This window comes from Parambassis ranga, chromosome 1 (assembly GCF_900634625.1).
Source record: "Parambassis ranga chromosome 1, fParRan2.1, whole genome shotgun sequence".
NCBI classification, from domain to species: Eukaryota; Metazoa; Chordata; class Actinopteri; family Ambassidae; genus Parambassis; species Parambassis ranga.
The window spans coordinates 526,454-539,097 of record NC_041022.1 but is presented as its reverse complement, the minus strand read 5'-3'; the positions used below and the strand labels follow the sequence as shown (position 1 = coordinate 539,097).

The following is a 12,644-nucleotide window of genomic DNA, read 5'->3' as shown; positions in this document are numbered from 1 at the left end:
TCCCCTTTAATGTAATTCTATTTTTCCTTTTTCGGCACCAGAAATAGCTTCTAAAGTGAAATAAAAATGTTCCAGCCAACCTAACTTCCTTATTTTTGCATATCAAGGGTCATCACTTCATCATTTTATAACCACAATAATCAAAATGTGCCAAATATGCCCAAATAAGGTACTGGGCGCTCTGAGTGACAGGACGCTGCCTGCAAACACAGGCGCTTCCCACCTCAGCTCCACTTCCACTCATCAACTTGGCCCATTTTTGATTAACCAGGAGTGAAGCAGAGGCCTGAACCTCCACGCTGAGCTTCATGGTTGAATCACACTGTCTATCTCTTTCTAGGCTTTTTTTTTTACAGTCTGTGCCCCAGCATGGCTTAACCCTCAAAGAGGTGGTAACATCATAACATCAGCTGTAAATATTGAGTAATAATTCAAACACATCTGGGCTGATGTTGTTTGGAGTTATAATTTCATCACGTTGGCTTCAATCGACTAATAACAAAAAAAATGAAAATGATAGTGAGCCACATCTGGTTACTCTACCTCATCCTCACCTGGTGGACACTTCAGAGCAGGGTCATCCTGCCCCGTGTCTCACACACACCCCCACACAGAATACGTGGATGGTTTATCGGCTGAAGCATAATGTAAGCTAACAGTATGCTTTGACTAATAGTATGCACGGATCACAAAAAGGTAAAGAAGAATAGCGAGAGAGAGAGAGAGAGAGAGATGAGGGGTTTGAGAGAGCACTTGACTCTTCTCCTTGCTACTGCTGTTTGGTCAGTGTTGCTAGGCAACAGAGCTGCTCTTGTAGGTAGAGAGGCACATGAAGAGTCATCAGTTCTGCCTGCAGCACAGAGAATGAACACACACACACAGAATCATGTGCCAATCCCAGGTGACAAGAGCTGCAAGTCTGAGGTTCTGTAACAAGCCCACTCCAGCCTGTGTGTGTGTGTGTACATGCATGCCCATACACATGCATCTGCCATGACTCACTCAAAACAAGGATGTGCAACACAGCTCTCACTGCATCAGAAACCAACTAATCCAGCCATACAAGCGTTATCTTTAAAGAAGGAGAATACAGTGGTTACTGCAGATCACCATCACAGTCCTTAAACAGTCACACACTGTTCTACAGTATGTACATAGCAAAGTACACACCGCTGCACACACACACACACTTACATGCGTATCCCTCCGCGTGCTCTTTGCCCATGTTCTAAGAATGTCAAAGAGCACTTCGCTGTAATTGTGTTGTCTTTGGAACAATCATTTTTCTACACAAACACAACAGCGAGCCAACACTAAGCTTTCTTTTCCTGCCCGAGCACCTGAGATGTGTTTGTGAGAACAGCTGGATGGAATGGAAAGAGAAGCACACATCACTAGTTTTTCCAGTTGCACTGGAGTCACTGATGTAACACACGCAGAAGAGAGGCTGAACTAAATTCAAACATTTCCATGATTACATTAAAGACGTGTTGAGAGGATTGTAAAAAAAATCAAATAAATTCAGATTTCATCAACAAATGCTGCTGCTACACATTTTAAGGCCGTTCTCATGATGAACACCCCCCAGTTTAAAAAGCTATACTTTTTACAAACACCTATAAACATTTACATCTCTTGAGGGATGTGAACTGATCCCACAACATATCATCTCATGTTAGAGGAACAAAGTACTGACCACAGATTTCTCATTCAGCACAGCATGGAAGAAATGAAACACTAGGCCACTTCCTAAAGCACACTGAAGGCTGGCAGCACAGAGCCAGCCAGGGCCGCTGCTTACTCATGACTACGGCTCAATTTATAGAAATTCTCCATAGGAACATCAGCCCAGAGCAGGTAGTATAGTGGTGCTGATTGGCACACATGCAGTAAGGACGCTGCACCTTATTCTACATGCAGCTGACACATACATTCATGTAATGCACATACATGATAAAAGAGGTCTTTCCTTATTTCTACTTATTGTTCTGGTGGTTCCCCAAATGTCTCAGTTCCTTTAATTTCATGTGTATGTAGTGGGCGGAAGCTCTCCTCCTCTAAATAAACACGTTTTTTTTCTTGAAAGTGGTTTTCTTGACAGTCAATAACTGGAAAGAGTAGCACACAAGTATGTTTACATCTTCTTTGATCGTTCCAACTCCATGGGGGCCTGGAGACTAAACACAGAGCTAGCAGCCAGAGGCTAACAGAGAGGCTATCAAGTTCAAAAAATGCTCATGATTGTGTCATTTTAAATGCAACACAGCAAGCGATACATAGCCTACCAAGCTATCTTACATACTGTGCAGTTACTGGCTTCAACATGACACGTATAGGACTGGTTAGTGAAGTCATTTCACACCCAACTGTTTTACAACAGTTAAAACCTCAAGGTACTATACTATTATATAGCACTTTTTAGGACACTCAAAGGCGCTTTACAGATGCATTATTTATTCACACCACATTCACACAGTGGCAGTGGTAAACTACAGATGTAGCCACAGCTCCCCGGGGGAGATGGACGGAGACTGACGGAGACGGAGGGAGACATGGCTGCCAAGGTGCACCTACGGCCTCTCCCACCACCGCCGATTCACCAGTGAGTGCACTGGAGGCAATGTAGGTAAAGTGCCTTGCTGAAGGACACACAACAAAGACTAGGGAGGAGCTGGGGTCGAACCGCCGACCTTCTGGTTATTGGACAACCCTAATGTATATGCCTATACAAATACATGAAACTTCTCACTAAATAGCAAGTGTACGTCCACACTTGTGACACAGTAATCATGACAACAACCATCACTAAATTTGGACACAAAGCTAAAATAAAATGTGATGGTAGATACACAGAAAATACTTAAAACCATGATCACCTGTATGTGACGTGTAAACCAAGAACTTATATTCAAAGAAATGCATTAAACAAACAGATTTCAGTCAAACATAAGGACACACAAACACACAACTGAAGGCTGTCAGAACGCTCCAAATAAACGGCGGCATGTTTGCGGTGCAGCAGGTTTGTTATCAAAATTAAACGGAGTGTTTGGCTTCAGACGCTGCAGCAGTGCATACGAGCCAGACCTGTCAGGATGTTGGCACGTTCTGACTCTGACTGCTGGGTCAATAATGTCATGTGACACTTTCCCCCTTTTTATCTCATCACGCCTCTTTCCACTTAACAAACTCATTACACAAACAGACCCGGAGCCGCACCGTGTATCTTTAATGGCTGATTGACAGCAACCGCAAACATGCCGTTCAATTTCATCTGCAGGATCCTGGAGCCAAAACACAACAGCTCTCACACACACACACACACACACACACAGGCAACAAACAAGTACATTTCTGTTGAAAGGTTGAATAAGAAAAAAGTAGTACTTACTACAAAACTACTGTTAACTTTTTCTAAAATGCGTTTTTCGTTTAGTGCCATTGCTTCACCTTTTCTTTTCTTCACTCGTTTCTTTTCCAGCTTTTTACAGGCGTACATCTTACCGGTGGCACGTACTTGGCAGGCACAAACCTGGAAAACAAGCAGCACACAGACACACACTTAAACTTATAGCTAATGGAAGATAATATGTCACAGCACAGAGTTCTCCACCCAGCGTCGCTGGAACGTGGACATAAACATTAGCCACATTAGCTTAGTGGGTTAAATCATTAAATTCTCATTCCTAAACATATATATATATATATATATAATTATAATACGTACAGAAGCTTTAATGACACTCACCTCGCCAAATCCACCTTTTCCTAGTACTCTATAATGTCTGAAGGTATTTTTGGTTACTGGTTGCCTGCAGAGTTCGGACAGAGAAAAGACAAAAGACAGAGGAGACATAAAATAAGTGAGCGTTTTTTCGTCTTCGTCACAGACCATGTAATGTTGCAGACAGAGTAATGGTCTAATTTATTATTAATTCTCCCTAATGACTGCTGTTTCCACCATGCTCTGGTTTCAAAGCCATTATGCAAAGCATCATCAATTATTAAGCACACACTGAAACACTGATTGGCAGCACCACCTCTGTGTTTGTGTGCAGAGACGCCTCTCTCGTAGGACTGGGGGTTTATTTCCTAATATTATAGGCCGTTATTAACCCTTAGCATTCACAAACGGTGAATATTTACTATGTATAAGATCACAGGTGGGATTCTTATGTAAGAAAACAAAACAACAAAGTGTGTGTGATCTGCAGTGACTGTACCCACCTCTCCAACCATTTCCACTGCAGGAAGCGAGAGAAGTACATGGATTCCTGGTAGGAGGAAAATGGAGCTCCACTCAGATAATCACGAACTATTCTGAAGGGAGGGAGGGAGGGAGGGAGAGAGAAGGGAGGGGAATCATTTTAATAACAACACAATAAAGATGCAACAATGTTCATTTCTTGCATCAACCAAACAAAAAGCACACAACACATCCACGAGTCCCTTTTGTTGTCACGAATAATTACATAAAGGCATTTCCTGACCAACGAACTCATAAATGACATGTTTGCAAATATGTGTGTATATATCTCAGTGTGTGTTTGTGTGTGTGTTACGGTTCACAGCCATTCTCAGTGGAAAACCCGAGTGTCGATATACCACCGTGAAAAATGAAAAATGCCTTTGAACAGAGACATTCCAGGAAGGAGAGGATTGTGGGAAACCACTTATTTTTCCTGAACAGGAGGGTAAACAGGACCTCTAATCTCACCTTACAGCCCACATGACTGTGTCTGTGTACATTTATACAATTATGTTGTATGCACAGACACTAGATACTAAGGAGCCTAACAAAGTGCTCCATGAAGTCCTGAAAGGTCACAGAGTCATCATCTCGGGGCCGAGCGTCGACCGTCACTCCACCGAGAGTTGCTAGAACATGACTCTTTGACATGAGTCTGTCAGCCTCGTATATTATTGTCCTAACAACTGACACTTCTGCACCAAACAGTCATGAACTCCACTCTACTGACACTACACTACACTTGCCTTTAAGGCTTGAGATCTACTAGATAACTAATATTTAAACAGAGAGAGGAGGCAGGAGTCAAAAGAGGTGAAGGGACACTGAGGCCTTTGTGCATCTGCCTGATCTGCCAGCTCTGACTGCTGCACATGAAAAACAGCTTGTTCTGAGGCATGCCAATATTCACATCATTATAATATACCAAGGAAGACACGCCTGACACAAGTACACACATGGAGGTGCTGTCTTTTTTTCATAAATTTGATTTTTATGCAAATCAGGGCACGGAACTTCTGGACATTTCATCTAAAGTCATAAAGTTTCTGCTTTAATATCTAAGAAATCTTTTGGAAACAGAAAGCCTGCAACCTGAACTCTGAGTATGATTTGTTCAGCTGTAAAACTCAACGCACTGCAAAACTACCAGATACAGGACGATGGAAAGTTTCTGCAAGTTCAGAGATCTGCAATCATCGTTGGTGCAGAAGGCCTGTGAGGTAAGCTGTACTATTCCTGAACCAGAACCGACAACCAAAGATCCAGCGGGTGCAGCTCAGAGCACTGCTGCCTCCATGTGATCACGGTGTCCTCCTGCCACCCAAACATGGACGGGATGAGCCTGGAGATTTTCCTTGACCATTTTTTTTTTATAAATGACTTCATCACCAAGGAGAAGGAGGAAAGCGCTGCCTGTGGTTACCAGCAGTGCTGGAGCAGCTGTTTTTGGCAACAGGGTCGACATTAGAGAGTTTCCACACAAGAAGCAGCCTCCACCATGCAGGAGAAAACAGAGTGATGTCATTATGGGAACATCCGACATGAACAGGGGTTTATCAACCTGTCCATGTCCCGATGACCGGAGAAGTTCCTCTGCTCAGTTTCTCCTCCATGTTTACTCATCAGATCAATAGGCATGAAAGCGGCTCCACAAAGACAGGAGCCGAGCGGTGCCTGGCTGGGAGCAGCGCTGCAGGCAGACATCACCGGGACCAGAAATAAACACAGCTACAATATGGCTTTTGTTACACAAAGGGAGAGAGGGAGAGGAAAAGAAAAGGGGAAGGAAGAAAAAAATCAGCAGAGACCTTTGTCAAGACACACAAAAACACCACGACACAGATGCACTGAAGGAGCCTGCTCCACTCTCCGTATGACATAACTGTATTCCACTGCAGCACAAGGAAATCCACGAGTGAGCTGATACATTTCAGCTAGCTCTGCCAAACCTTACATTTCCACGTGCAGCACCATGCTTTCCTACAGGCTTTCCCTCCGAGTAAACCCCGGGTCGGAATGACACATCGGAATAAAAAAATTAAAGAAACAGAATAATAAAAGTAATGATGATAGTGGAAGGAAGGAGTGATGACCAAACTTGGACGGGAGTCCCATTCAAAGCTACAACACGTGCCTGTGTTGTTATGTTTGTACATTTCTGCTCTCCTGTAACACATTATTTCCATTTCTCCCCATTTTTCCTAAACCCCTGTGTTGTTCTGCTGTTTCTGACTTTTTAACCCCATGCTGTTCTCTTTCTGTGGACATATTTGCGCCATCGCTTGCTCCGTCATGAAGCATGAATGGAGGAGATGATGATGATGATGATGCCTTCTGGAGCAGAAAGCTGTGGTCTTCCTCCTCTCAGTCATTCCGACGGCTCTGATGGGTTACAGAGAAGCGTACGGAAGGGAAGAACAACAGGAGCCCTGAGATGTGTCCAGTTTCAGTCCGCTGCTTTGCTGTCTTTTCCCCCTCAGACACTTCCTGCTGTGTCTCTGCATTGCTCAGTTTGTTTATCAGCCTCCCAAAGCTCAAGCAAATCCTCACAACCCACAAAACAATGACGATAATGTGAGTAAGATTAGGACAAACTAAACAAAACTTCACACTCAATTACAATCATCTGGTCTCTGGAGGAAAAAGAATCACAGCTTCAAAAGGTTTTGGCAACAGTTTCTCAACAGTTTTGCTTCTTCTCAGCAGAGTAGGACTTTAGAACCATATGGGTTATTGATTTCAGAGATCCAACAGCTCTTCATCAGCTCTCGTAAACGTGTTTTGCCAAACACGAGAGTTTCAGGCTGGGAACTTTATAGAGTGTTTTCCGCACACTGTGATTCCCACTTCTCAGTAATTCTCAGAGATTCCGGTATTCCCCGGAGAAAGCTCAAGTGAATCAACGGTTGGTCACAGCATTTCCAAACTAAACCCGCCTGCCTGTGTGGCTATAAGCTGAGACTCTGCAGAAATGCATCCCTTTGCCAGGACTAGAGGAAACGTGGGGGTGTTTTCTTGAAGCCTGACTGATGCCCAGTTCATCTTCAGTGATTATGTCATGGATTTATCCCGCTTTGTTTCACAGTAAAAAGTTTTTTGTACAAATCATTTGAATAAATTAAAATGTGCTGAATCTTTCCGGGTGGGAATGAGAGGCGTGATGTGTGATGAACAAATGCGTCAAAACCTTGTGTTAATATGAACACAAAGACATGTACACATGTATTTTTAGATAGGCTGTGACTTACACTTCCTGAAGATATCATCTCTGATTTCCATTGCAAATGAATAAACCATATATCCACATAGAAGTGATACAAAGATGGTCTGTTCAACTCTCCAGCCCAAGAATAACATGATTCCATGGCAACAATCTGCTCCTGTTATTTCACAAACAAAACTCCAAAGATAAAAAAACATAAAAAACTGCAGTTCCCAAACTTAGAGCACAACTTTCCCCCAAATATAGTAACAAGAACAATATTGCGGGTTCTCGCACACCTGCGATCAGAGGGGCCATCGCTGTCTCCTCTCCTCTCCAGAGATTCACAACAAACACATGTTTACAAGACAAAGTTTCTGCTGCCAGTAGGTGGCGCTATGACCGTATCATCCTATTACATATCTGTTCAGACTCGGGTCCATAGCAGTACTGTAAGATTTTGTCCACATGGCATGAAGTATGTTGGTGGTACTGCAGAAAATAGAGCCAGTTCCTTTGTAATGGCGAATGGTCAACTTTGAGGCCACGCCCCCGCCGCACCGTAACACTTTTGAAGGAGTTTTGGAATGCGTCTGTTCCCTATGGTGTCCTGAGTGGACACAGTGAATTTCAGCTCAATTGGATGAAGTATGTGAGGCGTGAAAAGGTTTGAAGGAGGGTCAGAAATCGCCAAAAATGGCTGTAAAAGTCAAAATGGAGGACTTCCTGTTGGGTTTGGAGGGGTGTTGGGGTCCAAGAGACTTTTTTGTGTGTCTTGGGGTGATACATATGTGTGCCAAATTTCATGATCCTGTGTCAACCTGGCAGAGGGGCTATGCGTTAGGGGGCGCTATAGAGCCATTTTCCCATGTACGTTTCAAAATTCAGCAAATTTTTCTACCAAGTTGGGTGAGTTTGGGGCATGTTAAGGCCGAAAAGGCGATCATTGAGGGGGAAGGAACAAAAATAACAATCTCCAGGGTTTCAGTAGGGCTCTCGGGTCGTAATGAGTAATAAAATCAACCAACGTCCAGGCCCCCACTGTGTGATACGTCTATTCACTGCCAAAATATTCAGAAACACTTTTGGGGGGGCGCCCAGGCATCTGGTCTGAATGCCCCCTGAGTGCCTCCCTGGTGAGGTGTTCCAGGTCTGTACTAACGGTGCTGACCCAGGAGCAGGAAGACTGAGGTGTAGTCCAGGTTTTAGATTTCCTCATGTGACTTTTCCTGGTTAGGACTGCTCATCTATGTAATTACAGGCTGACAGCTGACAGACACAAAAGAAGAAATATTTTACATAATGCTGAAAGAAACGGCACCAACAGAAGGTGTGTCCATGTACGTCTGCGATTATTGGTACATTTGGGGGGGGGGGGGTCTGTTTGCTTCTCCAGGCTCTCTGGGCAGGAAGCAGAAACACCTGCAAGCATGTGTGTGTGTTTGTAAACCTGTGTGTGTGTGTGTGTTTGTAAACCTGTGTGTGTGTGTGTGTGTTAGGGAACACTGAGGTGGCTGTTGTTTTCGTGCCAGCATCCGGATGCTCTCTCTGCCCACTGCTCTTTTTCACTGGGTGTGTGTGTGTGTGTGTGTCCAGGTGCCAGCTGCCTCATCACCACTAGTGACAGGGCGCACTGGTCCACATAATCTACAAACGCACACTTTCCAAACGTGAACCAGTTCTATCGGCGTCACCGCACCTTGAAACCCAGGCTCATTCATAGATGAAAGGGCTAAAATATTTAGGTCTGACTGAGCACCTGAGTGTAGGAGAGCTGATCTAAGACTTACTTGGTGCAGTCATCGAACAGCTCCTTACACGGACTCTGCTCCAACCTCTCCCGGCATCCAACGACAACATCCTGTGGTATGTCAGGCAAATGGGCTGCCGACTTGAGGGTTAAAGAGACACAGAGACACAGCGTGAGGCAAATATACTGACAGAGGGCGGCGAGTACAAGGTAGGAGCTGGCAAAAAATAAAACAAATCAAATCATCGCTTTCCACATTTCACCAAATAAAATAATAAAAACTCCTACACAACATTCAAGTTACATGAAGTGTTCGTCATGGCGGCAAAGGAACCACATCAGAAAACAAAGTGCAGCCGAACCAGCTGTGCAGCAGGTAGACCTGTGTCTGTAACAGGGCGCCACCACAGGACCAAGCTGGGGATAGACGGAGCGCTTCAGAACTTCAGGATGCTGTCGTGCATAGTACGGCCATCTTTGAATAAAATCTACAGTATGTGTGTAGATCACTCACACAAATTTCCTCTTACTTACTTCTGCAGGTAACATATCCTTGGATTTATATCTGAATAAAGATCAAAGTCCTAAATAGGATTTACATGTATATCTTCATTTGGTTTTAATCTAATTTTAATTTATGGCCATTTATCTGCTCTGTGAGTGTTTTTTGTTAGCATATCCATCCTTACCCCATTATTAAAGTATGTGTCTAAAACATTCAGTCCACAGTCCCTCCTCTTCTCATCAGGAGCCAGCTGGTACATGGCCTGTCAGAGAAAAACAGCAGTCATTCAGCCATTTTTACTACGTCTGCAACATCAGATGGGCATCAGAAGGCAGGAGGAAGAGAAGTGTTTAGAAAAGAGATGAAAACGATGGAAACAGGAATGAGTGTGGGGCCATTGACACTTAGTGAGATGTTCTCAGCTGAGTCAAGGCAGCAAACTGGCAACCTGATCACGCTTCGCCCGTTACATCTGCCGCCTACCAGGATGACGCCTCGGTTTTTACCCCATCGCACATTCACAGATGTGTTTTTGGTCAAATATGGCTGGCGACGGTGAGTTCGACTGCTCTGAGCTGCGTGTTTTGTTTGAAAACAAGCTCTGCAGAGAGAAATGGGACCAGGCCGTGATGCATCATAGCCCAGACATGTCCTCGAGGGGGGGGGCTTGCAGCACATGTTAAGCCCTAAAAAAGCTGCTTATTACATTTTGTGCATTTTCTTGTCAGTCAGTATGAGCATGTGTGACTCCCAGTGGGTGTATGTACAAGCCCGTCTGCCTACCTTGAGAAGCACTAATGCAGGTTCTCATTAAATAAGCATGATCCGCCTCCTGTTTTCCTTTCTCGCATACCACCAGGGGCCTAGACACAAGCTTAGGCCTGTGTTCGCCTGCTCACCCAGGGGACCTGCCTCTGACGTGGGCTTGACCTCATGGAGGAGTGCGAGGAGGAAGAGGAGGGGTCTGCTCCCTGACAGCCTGTTTAAGTCACTAATCACCCCCCCCACCCCTACGCCCACTCCGCCCACCACCCCAACGCCGCTGCCAAGAGCAGGCACCGACTTCCCCCTCCTATTCATTGCATTCACTGCAGGACTGATCCAGCCTGGTCTCATGGGGGAAATCACAGACAGATGGAGAACGGGGGAAATGCAGAGACAGAGGAAAGCTGACAGGAAAGAGAAAAGAGGGCTGTGAGAATGAAGCAGAGCTGCGAGGCCATCGGAGGACATGCAGGCAATAGGACTGGATCTTACCACAGCATCCATGAACTCGATGCAGCGCTTCAGCTCTGGCCTTGTGTCACAGTACTGACGGAATAACAGCCGACCAATGGGCTGCTTCTCACATAGACTGGTGTAGTCCCTCTCTGAGAGGAGGAGAGCAGAGGCAGGAGAATTAGAACGATGCACTGGACAAGTAGTTCCACACATTAGGGCCTGACAGCCGAAATCCTGACAGGAAGGATGCTGTATGGAATTATTTTACTTTTTTTAAATCTCCCTCTTTTAGGTGATTTACTGTAAAACAGAAATTCTTCTAAACAAAGTGAAGCATATTACTACAATGTAGAAACTTCAAATCAAACTTTATTACAGCACCTTTCATATAGTATACTGTAACACAAAAATAAATAAGACCCCCGGACATATAGATATACCAAGCGCACACACACACTTCTACTTACATTAAAAACAAAATAAAAACAGGATAAAAGGATAAAAAGACACGGGCCGAGGAAACGCCATCATCACTTGTAAGGTGCATATGAAATGATGGCGTAACTTTTTGACGTCTTCTGACAGTCTTCACATCAGAGTGATTGTTGCTTGACACACTAGTCTATTCATCTACAGATTTACACAGATATCCGTACTCTCCGAGTCCCCGCTCTCCCCTAGCTGGCTTCAGCTAGCACTGAAAATTACAAACACTGGTAGAAAAGGTGATGATTTAAGCACAGAAACAATCAAATGTACATCATAAAACAAAGGCCCTTTTAAAAAAAAAGCTAAACACACTGCATGTGTGCGTGTTTTTGTTGTGTGTCTACATCATGCATGTTGCTCTTGTGCAGCTGGCCCCAGCCTATTAGCACTAATGGCGTCCATTTGAGCCATATTTCCTACCAAATGAGGAAGAAGACACAGGACGTTTTCCATTATTGTCCGACACACACACACACACACACATAAGACAAACATACAAACAAAAATAAACCACACACACACTCACACACTGGCAGTGACGCTGGGGATGAAAATGTCTGAGCGGTGCCAGCGACAGGACGACCTCTAACAGCTGCTCTGTTTGTCACACAGCGTTCGCCTTTGCTTTGCAGAGCAGCGCTTCTCATTCACTTATACGACCACAAAGCCCGACTTATCACTTCGGTCAGCAAACAGAAGAGAGCAGAGACATGAGATGTTTATTACTTCCCCCTCCACAGAGTGGCCACTGTTTTAACTGGGGACCACAACATGCCCTCTCAGAGCATCTCACTGAGATCTTTAGCTGCATTGTGTCGCATTTGCCTTCAGACGCTGCCTTTCAAGTTTTAGAAGCGTTTCTCTTTCAGCTGCGCTCAACTGGGGCAAGGAAGCACCACACACTGACGGCCCATGAAAACAATAAAATAACATTTAAAAAAAAGGAGAAATGAATTAGCCCTCTGGTCTCCTCACTTCAATGTAAACACATGCAGCATCATTTCTAACAACAGGCCTTCTGATGAGTCTCAGAGTCTTGTTGGTGAGCAGCTTTTGAGGATTTCAGGGGAATTTCAGCCCGATTAGCCCAACAGAGTGAACCCAGCGGCCTCACACTGAGTCACAGCACAACTGGTCACTCTTTGAGGTGACACACTCCGATTTGCGTAACAAACGTCACAGACACTGTTGTGCAATGTTCTTGAAGCATTTCCATGTTTTTTTTAAG

The 12,644-nt window shown here is 44.5% G+C and overlaps 1 protein-coding gene across 3 annotated transcripts in view; it reads right to left on the bottom strand.

Annotated features, from left to right (window-relative positions):
• The window catches only part of grk4 (G protein-coupled receptor kinase 4), a 35,767-nt gene that overhangs the window by 8,474 nt on the left and 14,649 nt on the right, over window positions 1-12,644 (bottom strand). For all 3 annotated transcript variants that reach the window (XM_028400760.1, XM_028400676.1, XM_028400844.1), the window contains exons 3-8: window positions 10,964-11,076; window positions 9,891-9,968; window positions 9,242-9,342; window positions 4,228-4,320; window positions 3,749-3,812; window positions 3,392-3,532 (exon numbers count right to left, since the gene is read on the bottom strand). In XM_028400760.1, the coding sequence (XP_028256561.1) occupies window positions 3,392-3,532; window positions 3,749-3,812; window positions 4,228-4,320; window positions 9,242-9,342; window positions 9,891-9,968; window positions 10,964-11,076 (590 nt within the window). The remainder of the gene's footprint in view (window positions 1-3,391; window positions 3,533-3,748; window positions 3,813-4,227; window positions 4,321-9,241; window positions 9,343-9,890; window positions 9,969-10,963; window positions 11,077-12,644) is intronic.